Source organism: Cannabis sativa, chromosome 7 (assembly GCF_029168945.1).
Source record: "Cannabis sativa cultivar Pink pepper isolate KNU-18-1 chromosome 7, ASM2916894v1, whole genome shotgun sequence".
NCBI lineage: Eukaryota > Viridiplantae > Streptophyta > Magnoliopsida > Rosales > Cannabaceae > Cannabis > Cannabis sativa.
In genome coordinates this window covers 35,903,296-35,920,990 of record NC_083607.1, presented here as the reverse complement: position 1 = coordinate 35,920,990, position 17,695 = coordinate 35,903,296, and the positions used below count along the sequence as shown (strand labels likewise).

The 17,695-nt window shown below is 34.0% G+C and overlaps 1 protein-coding gene across 4 annotated transcripts; it reads left to right on the top strand.

Annotated features, from left to right (window-relative positions):
* The first annotated feature begins 4,647 nt into the window (after positions 1 to 4,647).
* Positions 4,648 to 15,831, top strand: LOC133039838 (protein PLASTID TRANSCRIPTIONALLY ACTIVE 14). 4 transcript variants are annotated; one of them, XM_061118811.1, is made up of 13 exons: positions 4,648 to 4,854; positions 4,960 to 5,109; positions 5,279 to 5,416; positions 5,614 to 5,739; positions 5,928 to 6,056; positions 6,741 to 6,830; positions 6,964 to 7,114; positions 12,055 to 12,164; positions 13,993 to 14,064; positions 14,361 to 14,466; positions 14,546 to 14,743; positions 15,172 to 15,214; positions 15,320 to 15,831. In XM_061118811.1, exons 1-13 carry the CDS (start codon positions 4,792 to 4,794, stop codon positions 15,396 to 15,398), a joined length of 1,455 nt encoding a protein of 484 aa, XP_060974794.1. In that variant the 5' UTR covers positions 4,648 to 4,791; the 3' UTR covers positions 15,399 to 15,831. The 4 variants fall into 4 exon arrangements, with proteins under 4 accessions (XP_060974794.1, XP_060974792.1, XP_060974793.1 ...); XM_061118809.1 differs by having other exon boundaries at positions 4,663 to 4,854; positions 14,543 to 14,743; XM_061118810.1 differs by having other exon boundaries at positions 4,663 to 4,854; positions 4,957 to 5,109.
* The last annotated feature ends 1,864 nt before the right edge of the window (positions 15,832 to 17,695 follow it).

The following is a 17,695-nucleotide window of genomic DNA, read 5'->3' as shown; positions in this document are numbered from 1 at the left end:
AAGATGTGAATGTTTGGCACCAAAAATTAGGCCATCCATCTGCTGCAATTTTAAGCAGAATTTTACAATCAATTCCTCATTCTGGCACCTTAAAAGATCTACACTTTTGTGTTGCTTGCCAAAAAGGAAAGAGTCATAAACAACCTTATTCATTGTCTACTAGTCATGCTTCCCACCCTCTCGAATTAATACATACTGATTTATGGGGTCCTTCCCATGTTTCTTCTAAAGAGGGTTTTCAATACTACATTCATTTTATAGATGACCATACTAGGTATACATGGATCTATCCTTTGACACTTAAGTCTCAAGCCTTTGATGTCTTTCTTAAATTTAAAAATATGGCAGAAAAACAATTTAATTTGCCAATTAAATGTGTCCAATCTGATTGGGGAGGGGAGTATAGATCTTTTGCTAAATTCTTAAGTGCCCAAGGAATTCATTTTCAGCATCCTTGTCCACATGATCATGAACAAAATGGAAGAGCTGAAAGGAAGCATAGGCACATAACTGAGACTGGTTTGGTGCTTCTTGCTCAATCTGGATTATCTTTATCATATTGGTGGTATGCTTTTCAAGCTGCAGTGTTTACCATCAATCGACTTCCAAGTGTTGTTCTTGGTTTTAAAAGTCCCTATGAATGTCTCTTTGGAAGTCTACCCGATTACAAAATACTTAAGCCTTTTGGTTGTGCCTGTTTCCCACACTTGAGGCCATACAACAATCACAAACTTGACTATAGATCTGATCAATGCATATTTCTTGGTTATTCCTCTCATCACAAAGGATATCTTTGTGAAAATTCAAATGGAAGGATATACATCGCCAGAAATGTAGTCTTTAATGAGAGCTATTTTCCAGCCTTCATCAATCAGGTACAACAATCTCCCTCGGCTTCATTTCCTCATTCTTTTTTTTCTAATAATACTGCTGGTGCTAATTCTATTTTTGGTTGTCCTACTTTCTCAACCAATCCCACAATATACAACCAACACCAACCACAAATCTCTACCCGAGTACCTGTGCCTCCACCCTCTCGGCCTCAACCACATATATCTCCTCCTCCGGCATCCATACCAGAAAATAACCATCCACTTCCCATACCAGATTCACCTATCCCAGATATTCCTTCACCTCAAACACATACCAACAGCTCCAATATATCCCTGCCCACTGCCTCCACTTTGCAGCAAACTGCTGTTGCATCTGTGTCTGCAACAGATGTCACCACTGATCCGACTTCAGCAACTACAAATGCAGGTGCAAATTCTGGTATGCAACAGCCTCAACCTCCTACTTCTAGCATTATCTCTCGCGTCCATCATATGAAAACAAGGTCTCAAAGTGGGATTTACAAACCGAAGGCATACTTGGCTACTAGACATCCACTCAAAGAATCTCTATTTCCAACTGAACCAAGATCAGTTCAGCAAGCAATCAAAGATCCAAACTGGTTCAAATCTATGCAGCGAGAAAATACAGCATTGATCAGGTCTAATACATGGACTCTTGTTCCATATCATCCGGATATGCATGTTATTGACAACAAGTGGGTCTATCGAATTAAGCTTAATGCTGATGGGTCTTTAAACACCTACAAGTCCCGATTAGTAGCCAAAGGGTATCTCCAAACACCTGGGATTGATTATGAAGAGACTTTTAGTCCTGTGGTCAAACCAGTCACGGTTAGGACAGTTTTATCTCTAGCTGTCACTTCAAATTGGCCTGTCAAACAATTGGATGTTAGTAATGCATTCTTGAATGGTGATTTACATGAGACGGTCTACATGAGACAGCCAAAGGGTTTTGAGGATCCCACAAGACCAAATCATGTGTGTCATCTCCATAAAGCTATCTATGGCTTAAAGCAAGCTCCTAGAGCTTGGAATGAAAAGTTGAGGAACACTCTACTACAGTGGGGATTTCAAGCTTCTAGATCTGACACTTCCCTTTTTGTCTATGGCACGGGCTCTAACTTGATCATCTTACTAGTGTATGTTGATGACATACTAGTAACTGGACCTAATTCTGCCCTCATTTCCAAATTGGTGACTGATCTCAATAATTCATTTGCTTTAAAAGACTTGGGTCCTATACATTATTTTTTGGGAATTGAAATTTTCCGAGATGCAAGTGGTATGTACCTCTCCCAAAGTAAGTATATCACTGATTTACTTACTCGACTACAACTTGATGGTGTCAAAAGTTGTCCAAATCCAGCAAGTTCTCATCAAAAATTGTCCCTAACCGATGGTGATCCTTTCCAAGATCCAAGTCTTTATCGAAGTACTCTTGGTGCACTGCAGTATCTTACTTTAACTCGGCCTGATGTCGCATTCATCATCAACAAGCTTAGTCAATTTATTCATGCACCTACTGTTAATCATTGGGAGGCATGCAAACGACTACTTCGATATCTCAAAGGGACAATAACTGAAGGCTTATTACTTCGACCAGCTGCATGTATGGACATTTCTGCTTATTCTGATGCGGATTGGGCTAGTGCGATTGATGATAGAAAATCAACAGGTGGTTATGTTGTTTTTCTTGGTGGTAACCTTGTCTCTTGGTCAGCAAAGAAGCAAAACGTCGTGGCACGATCTAGCACTGAAAGTGAGTTTCGAAGTTTAGCTAACACAGCTGCTGAAATCAAATGGCTTGTTAACTTGCTGTCCGAATTACACATATCTCTTGCCTCTCCTCCGGTTATTTGGGTTGATAATCAAGGGGCTGCTGCACTTGCAGCCAATCCAATCTTCCATGCTCGATCTAAACATATCGAAATTGATCTTCACTTCGTTAGAGATCAAATACTTGCAAAAGAACTTTCGGTCAGATATGTTCCTGCTGTAGATCAGGTGGCTGATTCACTCACCAAAGCTTTGTCCACTGATCGGTTCATGTATCTCAAAGGCAAACTAAAAATGGCTGCTACCCCTTTTCGTTTGAGGGGGGATATTAACCAATCAATACTGTTGTAATTTCTGTTAGTTACAGTCAGTTATTTTAACTGATTCTTGTCCTTACTTTGTATCTTCTTTTGCTTATAAATAAAGGTACTAACTCACAGTTGTGAGACAAGCTTTCTTGCTATCATTCCTCTGTTTTCTCTTCTCTACAGTTTTACTGTAAATGGTCTTTACCTCTGTTTGGTCTTTACCATTAATGTTAGCTTGTTAAGCTTCTACAGGCATTGAGCATGTGTGGTATTTTTAACAAGATTGGATTAGTGGTCTAATGTTACAAATGATAAAATTGAATAGGAGGAGGAAATCTTTGCCTCGGTAGCAAGATTATAGTCCATAAGAGTGTTGTTAGCTTTCTCATGCCACAAGAATTTTATATTGTACTAATTGGATGTCAAAAATGGTTTCTTAAATGGATACATTTTAAAAGAGGTTTATGTCTCTCAACTTTCGATTTTCAAAATCACAAGCACTCTAACTATATTTTTAAATTAAAAAAAGGATTTGTATGGTTTAAAGTAAGCTCGTAGAGCTTGGTATGATCGATTAAACATTTTTCTAATTTTAAATGGTTTTTAAATGAATAAAGTAGATAATATACTTTTTATTAAAAGAAAAGGCAAATACATTATTATACTACAAATTTATGTTAATTATATTATTTTTTGGTACTACTAGTGATATACTTTTATGAAGAATTTTCTAAGTGTATACATAATGAATTTGCTATGAGCATGATAGGAGAGTTAGACCTTTTCTTTTGGACTCCAAATCAAACAACAAAAAGATTAACAATTTAATAAGTAGTTTGGTTTGGTTTGGTTTGATTTGCTGTTAAGAATTCTAAAGTCGTGATCGAACCAAAGAATCATAAATGCTTCAAGATTGAGTAAGCTACTAACATCAGATTTATTTGACCAAATTTTAAATAATTTGATTCAAATTAATTGAGATTTGAAATTAGAATTGCAAATTGTATAAACAATCAAATTAAAATATACATATTATTATTGAAAATAGGAAACGAAAATAATTAGTGTCAAACATATAAATGATATAAATAATTATAATGGAAAATTCAAAAAAATACAATATTTATAGTTAATTTATAATATTTTTAGCAAATGGCTACTTCTAGGAGCATCTCTCTAAGAGTATTCTCTATTTTTTAATTAGAAAGTTAAAATAGAGAGTTATTTATTATTTTTTATTTATTTTAGTTAGTATTTTATTATTGGGGAATTATCTTATATATTATTTTTTTTTACTTTTTTTTTTCAAATTTACAGTTTGGGTTTCTAGGTGGTTTCTCCGGTAGTTTCTATGCGGGTTGCTATACGATTTTTTGTTACAATTTAAGTTGCAGCGCTAGTTGCAATAGGGATTTCTATATAAAATTTCGTAAAAAAAAAAAAAAAACTGTTTTAAAGTGTAAAAATGAAAAAGCCCCTTAATTATTTCAATAATATTTTATAATTTGAATTTATTAAATATATATTAATTTAATAAAATAATAACTAACTAATAGTATTTTAATATTATTAAAAAAATTTAACAAAAAAAAAATAGTATTAATTTATTTATTTATTTTTTTTTTATGGATACTAGTATTTTAGCTAAGCCTATTATTATTATTATTATTATTATTATTATTATTATTATTATTATTATTAGTAGTAGTAGTAGTAGTAGTAATAGTGTTTGAACTTCAAAATAGAGATTAGTGAGAAGTGGATAACGTTGTGAAGCATCACCTGGTACTTTTAGCTGTGAGCATGCCTCTAGTGATGTCCTAGCCTTACTCATACTCATTTCTTACTCTCTAATGGCGATTGCCTCCTCTGTTTCTCTTCATCACTTCTCTCATTTCCTCATCTCCAACTCTCAGGTTACATTCTCTTCCCGTCTATATAATTTTATATACAAACATGTACATACTTGTTGGACTTCTCTTTATTTATTTACTTTCTCTGTATATCTGTGGCTGAAGCAGTTAAAGGGCTTCGGCCATGGATGTTCAGCAAGACCCAGGTACTATTTCAGCGATAACCCAAACAATGGGGTGCGACCCATCAAAGCAACCACCCAGAGTGCTCCATATCCCTTATACCAGCCTGCTCAAGTTGATGATTCTTCATCTGAGGTAAAAAGAGAATTAACAAACGAAAGGGAGAACATTTGGTTTAAGGTCTATCTAGACCCTTAGGGAGATTTCTTTCAGATTATGCTAATGCTATGCTTAAAAGAAAAGCTACATTCTGTATGGAATTCTTAAATTTCCTTGTTTTGATCCTTTTCCCAAATTCTCGAAGTTGGAACCGGCAGACCCTGATTTCTACAAGATTGGCTACGTTCGGAGCATGAGAGCTTATGGTATTGACTTTAAAGAAGGGCCAAATGGATTTGGAGTCTATGCTTCCAAAGATGTTGAACCACTTCGCAGACCCAGGGTAAGTTGGTTAATTTTACACCCAAAGAAAGTCTAATATATTTAATTGTTATCCCTATGCCGCTAATTTGCAATCGAGTTTATTGATTTTTTTCATTTTTTTTTTTTTTTTGATTTGGGAGTTTATTGATTATTATTAGTGTTTGATTCATTGTCTATTTTCTGACGATAATGGGATTTTTGTGCTTGACTGCACAGGTAATAATGGAAATTCCATTGGAACTGATGTTAACCATAAGCCATAAGATTCCATGGATGTTTTTCCCAGATATTATACCAGTTGGTCATCCAATATTTGATATTATTAACTCAACAGATCCAGAGGTAATAGATATTCCTTAGTAGCCTTGATTGTTTAGTAAGATCTTCATTCATTTATTTAAATATTTTTGTTTCTCAATGTGTCTACTTGATTCATTATCTGTAAAATTTAACCACATTGATTTATTTTGATATGCTAATATACAAATTGCTTGACTTATTGGATATTTTGGTGGACCTCTTTGTGGCAGACAGATTGGGACTTAAGGTTAGCATGCCTTCTTTTGTATGCATTCGATCGGGAGGATAACTTTTGGCAGCTGTACAGCGACTTTTTACCTGGCACAGATGAGTGCACCAGTCTTCTCCTAGCTTCAGAGGTATTTAAACGAACCATTTATGAACCTGCTGCAACATTTGAGATTGTGATAGTTTTCTGATCCCTGTAATGGGCTTGTTTTAACTTTACAGTAAGAAATTTCGATGTAGTAGTTAGATGTCATGATACATGTCCTTTCTTTGAATACATATGCGGTAAAGAGACAAACAAACAGTTTAATTTGAAGACATACATGCATAAACAAGCATATTTGTGTATGTATATGTCACGTCATCAAATGCATAACTTTACATGTTATTTATTTAAGCTTGTATTTGGTGATATTAGGCTCCCAGTAGTATAACATCAATGTGATGTTCTTTTAGGCAAATGTAAGGCCTAGCCTTTACATTTTAATTTAACATTGGACATTAGAACCTTGCATTTTTTATGATATTTGTGGTTATATAACAGTTCTTTGAAGAGAAGAACCATTATTTGCTCAACTGCTTGTAATTATAGTCATCTATGTGTAATATCATAATTGACTCCATTTTAATCTTGACAGTTTCAAATCATGTACTTTTCATTTGGCTTGGAGGGTGTTTAAAGTCTAATCCTCCTTTTAGTACTTCATACTTTACATTAGTTGGGCTGCACATGCTAATTGTATATACAAATACAATAGTAAAGTTGTTCAGTAGCCTTGATATTTGTAATCCATATTGCCCTTCATTTACTACAGGAGGAGCTTTTGGAGCTGCAAGATGCTGATCTTGCATCAACTATAAGAGAGCAGCAACGAAGGGCTTTAGAATTTTGGGAAAAGAATTGGGTATTTAAATTACTCTCTATTTTCTATTAATGGTTACAGGAGTTTGTTTTTTTTTTCTCTTTCTCTCTCTACATAATAGCACTATTGAACACTGTAATGACATGTTATTTTATGCATGTTGGACCTCAATTAGCACAACGGTGTACCCCTTAAAATTAAGCGACTTGCTAGAGAACATGAGAGATTCATTTGGGCTGTAAGCATTGCACAATCAAGATGCATAAACATGCAAATGAGGATTGGGGCACTGGTTCAAGATGCAAATATGCTAATACCATATGCCGGTAAAGTTTTATCCTCATAGATTTTGGCAATTATATTGACTGATTGTAATTCAATTCTATGACATTCTACTCTTTATTGCATTTGTCACCAACAACTTCATAACTTTGTAATGAATTAATTATTCCATAAAGTGTTTGGTGCATTAAATGATAGAATTCCGTAGCATTTTGATAGGTTCAATAGATACTGGCACACACACACAAACACCCCTAAACAAATTATCTATCAAAAAATTACGTTTTACATCTAGGAATGACAAAGACGACTACCAGCCCAAACTCGAGGGCAATAGCTCTGAAACATATGCCTCTCACCAACTTCGTGACAGTTCTTTAGTTTACCACCTTTCTATCTTGATAATCCAAACTACTGTCCTAATTACCTATTTTCTCATTCATATTCTACTATGGATCATTGATTCTAGAGCTTCTGATCATATGACTTTCGTTTATCCAATTTTCATACGTATTCACCATTTTCTAGGTCCAATAAAATTGGAATTTCTAAATTAGCATGCAATCTTTTCTTTGCAAGTTAACTAGATTTAGTCAACCTATCTACTATAGCTACCTAATATAGTAATATTATGTATAGCCCAATTTAATACTGTTTTGAGGACAACTATATGCAAGCATAGCTAAGTGTAATGGTATTAATTTCAATTTTTCCACGGATGGAGTGAGGATCAATCTCTACATTATGGGATTCTTGGCAATGCTCGTAGCAGCTTCAATGTCACAAAATTTATTAATAGGACTGTCATAATTAGCACTGAGCTCTCTTAATAACTTTTGTATCCACATCCCTTCTCATGTATCATGTGCTAGAGTTCATATGTACTTAGTGTGACAACAATTTGCTTCTTACTTTGCCACATCACTACTTTTCTCCATTCAAAAGAACAATATCTTGAGGTAGACTTGTGACTTATACACTTAGATATAGGTCCAATAAGCGTATATGAACATTTCGATTGCTTTCTTAGATAATAACCTGAATAGCCATCCTCTTCCTTGATCTCATTTTAAATACCTCAAGACTCGATATATAGCTTTAAGATGTTCCTCATGTGGATGTCACAGACTAACTGATAATACACTAATAGCTAATATCTGGGTGAGTGTCAGCAAGATTGATTAATTTTTTCTACTAGTCACTAATAACTGCCTTTATCTATAGTCAAATTGTCATTCTTCATTCCCATTTTAGAGTTTTGATCCATTGGAATGACAGCAAGCTTACAGTCAAGAATAGCTTATTGAAATTAGAATTCCTTTACTAGACCTAGTCATTGCCATGTGTCATAGGCTCACAATTTCAGGCAGCGGAATTTCCGTGCGGCATCTTGACTTTTCTAAGCCAAGGTCAGCCTTTCAACCATCTGAGTGACAATGGACTCATTTTTCGTGCGACCGTGCGCCTCGTGCACACTTCTGTCCCTTGAACAACTCCTGTCGAGTTATGCTCGCAAGCATCTATGAGTGCATTCATGCATCGAGGCTCCCTAGCCAAGATACTCGCATTGTCCATAGGTTCGCACTATGGTAAAGCAAATCCCAACATCGTCGCTCACCTAGTCACTCATGACCAAGGTAACCTGTGTGGCCAGATATCAACAGCAAGCTGACGTGCCAGCACCTCTAGCCATGACTCATTCGATACTGTCTGAACAGTCTCCCTCATGGCTCAAGGACTCCCATACGTCCATGGTCCAATCCTTAAGGCACCATGCCTCCACGCATGTCGGCAGGCCCTCGAGACAAGCCACCAAAATAGTAGCATAAGTCAGACCTCTTTCTCTTTCTAGCATGGTGCATCTGTGCCACGCACGTATGTAAACTAGCCCACGAATGACTACCAGCGTCATCTCGTGTTGAGACCTGTGACCAAGGCACACCACAACATCTTTCGAAGGTGTTCACATTGTATTATATATACCATTTGTATATACTAAAATAGATATTAGAAAATAAAAAATATTTTTCCTCATTTGCTTCACCAAGGGTTATGCTCAAACCTATGGCGTGGACTATTGTGATACCTTTTCTCCTGTTGCTAAACTCTCGACTGTGCATTTCCATGGCAGCTACTCATCATTAGCCTTTGCATAAGATTGATATTAAAATACTTTTCTTTATGGAGATTTTAAGCAAGAACTGTATATGAAGCAACCTCCTGGGTTTGTTGCTCAGGGGGAGCCGCGAATTTGTCGTCTTTGCAAATTTTTATGTGGATTGAAACAAAGTCCTCGTGCTTGGTTTAGTAAATTTAGTTAGGCTGTTGAGAAATTTGGTTTGTTGAAGCAACCTTCTGGGTTTGTTGCTCAGGGGGAGGCGCGAATTTGTCGTCTTTGCAAATCTTTATATGGATTGAAACAAAGTCCTTGTGCTTGGTTTAGTAAATTTAGTTAGGCTGTAGAGAAATTTGGTTTGTTGAAAAGTAAGTTAGATCATTTTGTTTTCTATAAAAGATCAATTGTTGGTATCATTTTGCTAGTTGTGTAAGTGGATGACATCGTTATTATTGGAAATGATACTGGAGGTATCTCATCCCTCAAGTTTTTCATTCATACTCAGTTTCACACTAAGTATTTAGGGGTGCTCAACTATTTCTTGGGAGTTGAAGTTACTCGGAGTAAACAAGTTATTTTTCTATCTCAAAAGACGTATGTACTTGATTTGTTAACTGAGACAGAAAAATTGGGAGCAAAACCTTGTAGTACTTCAATGATTCTAACTGTGCATCTTACACGTGATGGAGAACCATTTGAAGATCTTGAGAAATAACGCAAATTGGTTGGAAAGTTGAATTATCTAATTGTGACTCGTCCATATATTGCATTCTCTGTTAGTGTTGTTAGTTAGTTTATGTCTTCTCCAACAATTCATCATTAGGCAGTATTATAGCAAATTTTGTGTTACTTGAAAGGAGCATGAGGTATTGTTTACAAGGATAATGGACACACTCAGATTGAGTGTTTCTTTGATGCAGATTGGGCAGGCTCCAAGGGAGATAGACGATCCAATTCAAGTTAGTGTATTTGCTGGGGGCAATTTGCTCTCTTGGAAGAGTAAGAAGCAAAATGTCTAGATCCAGTGCAGAATCAAAATATAGAGCTATGACACAGTTTGTATGTCAGATAGTTGGACTTATGAGTTTTTGATTGAATTCGAGTTTAAAACTTCAGTTCCAGCAAAATTGTGGTGTGATAATCAAGCTGCTCTTCATATTGCCTTAAATTCTGTGTTCCATGAGTGAACTAAATACATTGAGATTGATTGTCATTTTGTTCGTGAAAAAATTCAACAAGACTTGATCTCCACAGGATATGTGAAGATTGGAGAAAAATTAAGAAATAGGTTTTGAATGAGGTGCGGGTTTATTATTTTTGTAACATACTGGACATGATTAATATTTATGCTCCAGCTTGAGGGGGAGTGTTAGAATATATTAACTATATTAATTGTATTTAGTTAGTGTCATATTTAGTCTCTCTAATTTAGTTAGTTTTTTATTTATTCTACTCTAATTTTGTATATAAATACATACTATTATATTGAACAAAATATACAATTTATTCACTATTTTCTACAATGATATTTATCATTCATGAGTATTTGAGTGAATTTCTCAAACCAAGCACGTGGAGACTGTTTCAGGTCATACCAAGATTTCCCAAGTTTTCATGTCTTGCTTACACCCAAGTTTAGCATTCTTTGAAGACAATCTAGAACATTATTCCTTATTGAAATTAGAATTCCTTTACTTGACCTAGTCGTCGCCATGCTAGGAAAGTATCTCAAGTGTTCTTCACAAACTACGTGTAATCAGATTGGCACTGATCATATTTATCAGTCTTGATTACACCCAAGCATAGCAGTCTTTTGAAGACAATCTAGAACATATTTCCTTATTGAAATTAGAATTCCTTTACTTGACCTAGTCGTCGCCATGCCAGGAAAGTATCTCAAGTGTTCTAAACAAACTATGTGTTATCAGATTGGCACTAATGATATTTATCATTCTTGAGTATTTGAGTGAATTTCTCAAACCAAGCACATGGAGACTTTTTAGGTCATACCAAGGTTTCCCGAGTTTTCATGCCTTACTAACATTAGATTTATTTCAAAGTCGAGAGGAATATCTATGTATACTTCTTCAAGATCTCCATTCAAGAAAGCATTCTCTTCATATTAAGTTGAAAATAAGAGCCAATCTAGGTTCACGAAAATAGATAAGAAGACCTGACATTGTTAATTTTGCAAGTGGTGTGTGAGTGAGTGAATCCTTTAGAACTATCCGAGCTTTGTATTGCCCCACTCTTCCATGTGCTTTGTGTATAACTGAAAAAAATCCATGTGCACCTACTGTGTTTCCCAGGTGGAAGGTTAGTAATCTCCCAAGTCACATTCCTCTCTTGAGCCTAAAATTCTTCATAAGTTGCTGCCCTCCACTTAGGTTCTTGCATTGCTTCTTCAGCAGTGGCTGGGATATATTATCTTGGTGAGTTGAGATACAAAAGCAAAACCAGATACTTTGGTGTGAGTTTTGCATAAGAGATTTTTTTTTCTTTGAGTCGACATATTCTGGAGTTTACAATTTCCAAGTTTCAATGATCTATGATTTTTATAAAATGTATTAGTTGAAGTTCAGTAATCATTACTATTCTTTAACCGGAACAGCTATTTCCTATCTCATAAGTGTTTACATTTTATGTTAGGGCGACTTTTGGCAAACATTTAAAGATTTCCTGTTTCTATTAATTTTTTGAATTGAATTTCTTTTTTTTTTGTTCTTTAATCTCTTTTTGTGGATTGATACTCCTATTTTCCCTTTCGTTCTCTCTCTCTCTCTCGTTTCCTTTCATTGCATAATCCCTCTGTTTTTATATACATATACTTGTTTTATGTTTTTTATATACATATTTGTTTTATTTCAGATATGCTAAACCATTCATTCCAGCCAAATTGTTTTTTCCATTGGCGTTTTAAAGATCGCATGCTTGAGGTGATGATAAATGCTGGCCAACGAATTAGAAAAGGAGACGAGGTATTCTTAGCAATTTATTATATTTGAACTACGGAAACTATCTAGATGCCTATACAGAGATCAACTACTACTATGATGTCAAAATCATGATAATTTTTTATTATTATAATTATTATTATTAGTCTTGTGGAAACAAAACCTGATCATGTACTTTGTCATAAGAAAAAACCCCAGCTCGTATTAATGAATTGCGAAATTGCAAGGAAAAAGACCCTACGGCAAACGAAACCTCCATAACTAGAATTACATAAATTGATACAATCTCTACTTGAGTTAGACAACGAAGCATTTTCAAAATTCCTAACATTAGAAAGCCATGTTGCCAGCCAATGTTAGTTCTGTCCCAACTGATCTGCATTATCTCCAATTTCTTGGAAGATTCTTTTATTAATTTCCAGTCATATTTGCCACCAAAGTAGAGACTATCCTCAATCTCCATAACAGTTTCTTGGCTTTTTTATAACAAATACAGTGGTAATTAAATAGGCCTCTAAAAATGTTAGGGATGCACCACTGAATATTTAATTCCTTAAGGAATCTGTACCACAAACAAAGAGAAAAAAAACACCGTGCAAAAAGGTGATTGCTGTTTCCCCCATTCTTCTAGCACATGATACACATCTCTTCCCTGGAGTTAGCACAAAGTAGGGTCTCCTTTCTTGAAAAGAGGCATGGACATTGTGTTTCTGCAAACACAGAAGCCAAATAAAAGATGTAACACATGAAAATATTTATGACAAATCCCTCAACCAAATTCCCTGTCCTCCAAAGCTGGTATAATTTCAGATTCTATGAATTAATCAATTAATTCTAAGATCTCTCAATAATTCAACTGTCTCACTAGATGTAGGTTCCAATTTCCTTTCTATCCCTCTTCAATGTAAAAAGCAGTAATACAATCGTTTCTCCTCTTCGACAATCTTGCTAGGATAGGGAGTGCCTCTTCAAAAGAAAATCGACCAAGCCAGGTATCTTACTAAAAGCAAATGTTTTTACCATTATCAACTTTAAAGTTTACCAACTGCAGAACTTGTTATAAAGAGAAGCAACACCCTTCCAAGTGTCCTTCCAACGGATTCTTGAAGACATTCTCTTCCCCAACTTTGTATCCCAACCATTTTCTTCCAACCTTTATTTGCTTTTTATAATTTTATGCTGTAGAGATAGATTGCTTCTCTTTAGGGAACCGCCAATGCCAATTCAAAGCTTTGTTCCTTTTCTTTGAGTTGCCAATCCTGAGACTTCCTTGAAAATTCGATTTACACTGTCTCCCAGTTTACTAGATGATTTCCTCCTTAAATATCTCTCCCTTCTCAGAGAAGTTTCCTCATCAGCTTTTGTAGTTGCTGTTTCCAATCTGTCCAGTGCTGCGTCCATCAACTTCAGCTTAGACTATGTCGAATCCAATCCAACCACTTTTGATTCCATTGTCGTAGTCACTGGCAGTCACCAAGAACTTTCACTCTGATACCAATTGATAAGACCCGAATTCTCCAAACTCAAAAATACAATAAAACAGTGGCCAAACAGTAAGAAAATGTATTGAATATAGGAGAAAAGTTAATTACAAGCTGTTGGAGCCCTTAGGCTCCTTTGATGCAAAGAGTGACTACTCAATACTTGCATACCCACCAATTCTCCTTAGTATCGTATATATGCTATTGTATTCCCTCCCAAATACTCCTCTTAATACAATGACCCAAATTCCCTTTTATTTAATATATGTTAGCACGCCACACTAATCCTAGGGCCTAACAATTTCCTTATATAGATACATCAACACAATCCCTTAATTCATACCTCACTTTCAATTTTGTGAATATTTCAGATGACTGTCGATTACATGAGCCAACAGATGAATAACAAGTTCATGCAAAGATATGGGTTCTCTTCACCTGTGGTAAATTTGTTTGATGGTTTCAACAGTTTTAATTCATGTTTTATCAGCAATTAGTAAAAGAACATCATTGTTTATTAAACAATAAACTTATTATATTGTTTGTCTTTTATGAAAATTGAAATTTGATTAAGAGGCTAGCTTGGTACCTCTTTTTGTCCTCTTAAGCATCAATAAATTATCTATTGTACAACGCAAGAGGACACTAGGACTATGGCATTTGGCTTTTTTTTTTCTTTCTTTTCTTTTCTATGTTTTTTAATTTCTTTCTGGAACTAACTTAAAAAGAAATATTACAGAATCCATGGGATGTAATCAAGTTCTCTGGCAATGCACGTATTCATTTGGATTCCTTCCTGTCTGTGTTCAACATATCTGGTCTTCCTGAAGAATATTACCACAACAGTATGAGTTGTTTGTTTATTTTTCTTTTCAGACATTGTTGCAATAGAATCATTTAATTATTAACAAAGGAATGTAGCAGCTTGGCTATCTAAGGTTGGGGACACATTTGTTGATGGAGCGGTCATAGCAGCTGCGAGAACATTGCCCACTTGGTCTGATGGGGATGTGCCTCTTATCCCAAGTGTGGAGAAGAAGGCTGTGAAGGAATTGCTGGACGAATGCAAACGAATGCTTGCTGACTTTCCTACTACCTTTAGGCAAGACCAAAAACTTCTAGGTAACAAATGCTTATCTAATTCTTATCTTATGTTAATAAAAGGACAAAAAAGAAAAAGAGAGAACTCTTGGCTGACTCACACACTACCGGAACAGTGGTCATTCTTTTTTCCTGCCATTTTTAACCCCTCAGATTTTCTTAAAAGCAGCGATTCTTAAGAATCTCTCATCTTGAGCATTACTAATTTCTTATCTAGTATTCTTGGTTTGCAAATGCTCAATGTCTTTTGTAAGATTTTTTTTCTTCCCACTAAACTAATCATATGTGATATTTGATACCTTTCACCTCAAAATCAGGCTATAATTGCAAAAAAGCTGAAGTTTCTTAAAGTGACCAATTGCATTATTTAGATCAACAGTAAAAGGTCTTCTTGGAGATATTTCAACCTTAAGCTTATATTTCCCTTTCTATCAATGTACTGCTTGCAGATTCTATCCCAGAAGCTAGTAGGACACTTGAAGCAGCAATCAAGTATGTTTACCTTTTACAAACTGGATTCTTTAGCATTGGGCTTTTGAATATGATAAAAAGTTCGAGCAAGTCTTAATATATTTGATTGATCTGTCACTGTTGCAGGTATAGATTGCATAGAAAGTTGTTCATAGATAAAGTCATGCAGGCATTGGATATATATCAAGAGAAAATTTTGTTCTGATATAGCTTTCAACAAGACCAAATGATCCAAGAATTGTGATCTAGTGATAGAAGATTTTGTGCGGTCGTTGATTAGTTTTAGTTGGCAAGTAAAATGTGATTTGGTAGTAGCATCAGCATGATTAGAGTTTTGTTGTTATTTTTTTTTTATTACTATTTTTATTTTGTTAGAAAAGTAAATTTCACTCTCTTAGGTCTTGTTAGGAGCTTAGATCTTGGCGGGAAGATAATACTAGGGAAAATGTGAGGAAAGAAAAAATGCGGGAATGGAAAATAAATATTTTCTTAAGTCTGGTATGGAAAGCTAAAGGGAGTGGAAAAGAAATATTTTCTTTCTGTTTGGTTGTTTGATAAAATGAGAGGGAAAGAAAATGAATTCTTTAAATAAAATAATTTTATGTATATAATTTATTTTCATTTTTTATTATTTTTTTTAATAAGAAACTTATAATAGTGTGTATATTATATAGCTTTATTTTAATACTAGGAAACAAATGTATTTTGTTTAATAATAATTAAATAAATAAACTATATAAGACTTTAAAATTTAATAATTTTATATAATTTTCTTACTAATATAATTAACAATTTTATAAAACTTTTATTTTTGTAAGGCTAATTAGCAATTTTTTCTCTCGAACTTTGACATGTATTAAATTATGCCTTTTGAATTCTTTTGGCCGTTAAAAATTCTCCCTGAACTAGCATAAAAAAGCTGACCTGTCACAATGGAAGGGTCCGCATTAGGGTTAACTCTCTTTACTCGATCCAACATTGGACCTTTACTTTTATGAATCTCTCTTCATGTTATTTCCTTTGTGATCTAATCCTTGCACCCTCAACAGTAAGGGTTAGCTCAACCACCTGAGCATAAAACTAGAAAACTCCTAGTTGTTTAGCCATAATATCTACGTTCTGAACGATATACTCGTTCCACCTTAAAGCCTTCCTAGCGGCCTTAGTAGTCGCTGCATTTAACTAAAACTTTGCCAATCGATCTAGCTTAGTGTCATTCTCCATCACTGTGCTGCCCGTGATTAACCATACTTTTTTTTTTTTACAAATATAAAATATTTACTTCAACAAATGTTTACTAAAATCTATAGTAATATTATAATTATTTTTTATTATTATCAAATATATAATAATATATATTCATCTTTTAGTATGTTTCAATCAATTATACATTGATAAATATTATGTTTACATAATTTTCAGGATATATGCAAAGATTTTATAGAGAATTTATATATATATATATATGTGAATATGTATTCATCTCTTTTATTATATTTCCATCAATTATATGATTAATATTATATTTGCATAATCTTTAAGATATATCCAAGATTTTATTGAAGACGCATTATCTTCACTATATATGTATAATTTATATATATATTCTATATCATATCATAGATAAATAATAAGAGCTTACAATATATATAAATTCAATAATAAACATATAAAAACATATACATACATATATAATATGTAAATATCTAGATAAAAAAGAAAAAAAAAAGTTCTTAAAATAATTCAGTTAAATAAGTATATATATATATATATAAAATTAATACCCATTAAGAAGTATTCCATATAAATATATATTTAGTGTATCGTGACCTTGATACAACCCAAGAACTTTAATAAAATATTTACCTTGGGGTTTGGGCAGAGACTCGTGCTGGTAACATGTTATAAAATAATATAAAATATATAAGAAGAAAAGAAAAAGAAGATGAAGAGAGAAAGAAAAACTGAATGAGAATTTCCCAATTGTTTATTTTAATGGGGTGAACTTCTATTTATACAAAAATATGACTAAAAGAATGTGAAACTAAATCAATGTAATTAAGGAAAATACAACCAGACATTAATGGTGATAATTGATTCAGTGATTTGGACATCCATATGTAATATTTATAACAATATAAAAAAAATTAAAAATGCAGTATTTATAGTAATGTGAAAGAGAATTAATTATATTGTATTTTAAATTTGGTACATTTTTAACAAGGGCAAATTTAACACAAATTTCAACACATTTTGGATCAAATATTTTTTAGAATAAACTAAACTTTAACAATGTATGTGACAGTCAGTAGTCCCGTGATCCGTAAGGGGAAACATCGGGTAAGCTGTGCAATCCCACACCACTTGGGGAAGGTCAAGTGGGATGATTCTGAGATTGTGTAGGTATGGGACTGCACAGTTGAGGAGAGCTTAAATGGATTGATTGGTACTACCTATATCAACAGGGTGCATCTTATTTTTTGGTAGCCCATCACGAAAGAA

Excerpts from the sequence above, each read along its gene's own strand:
- LOC133039838 (XM_061118808.1), top strand. The coding sequence starts at position 4,792 with ATGGCGATTGCCTCCTCTGTTTCTCTTCATCACTTCTCTCATTTCCTC. Across the intron at positions 4,855-4,956 it reads TCCTCATCTCCAACTCTCAG|CAGTTAAAGGGCTTCGGCCA; the intron begins GTTACATTCTCT and ends CTGTGGCTGAAG. Across the intron at positions 5,110-5,278 it reads TTGATGATTCTTCATCTGAG|TTGGAACCGGCAGACCCTGA; the intron begins GTAAAAAGAGAA and ends AAATTCTCGAAG.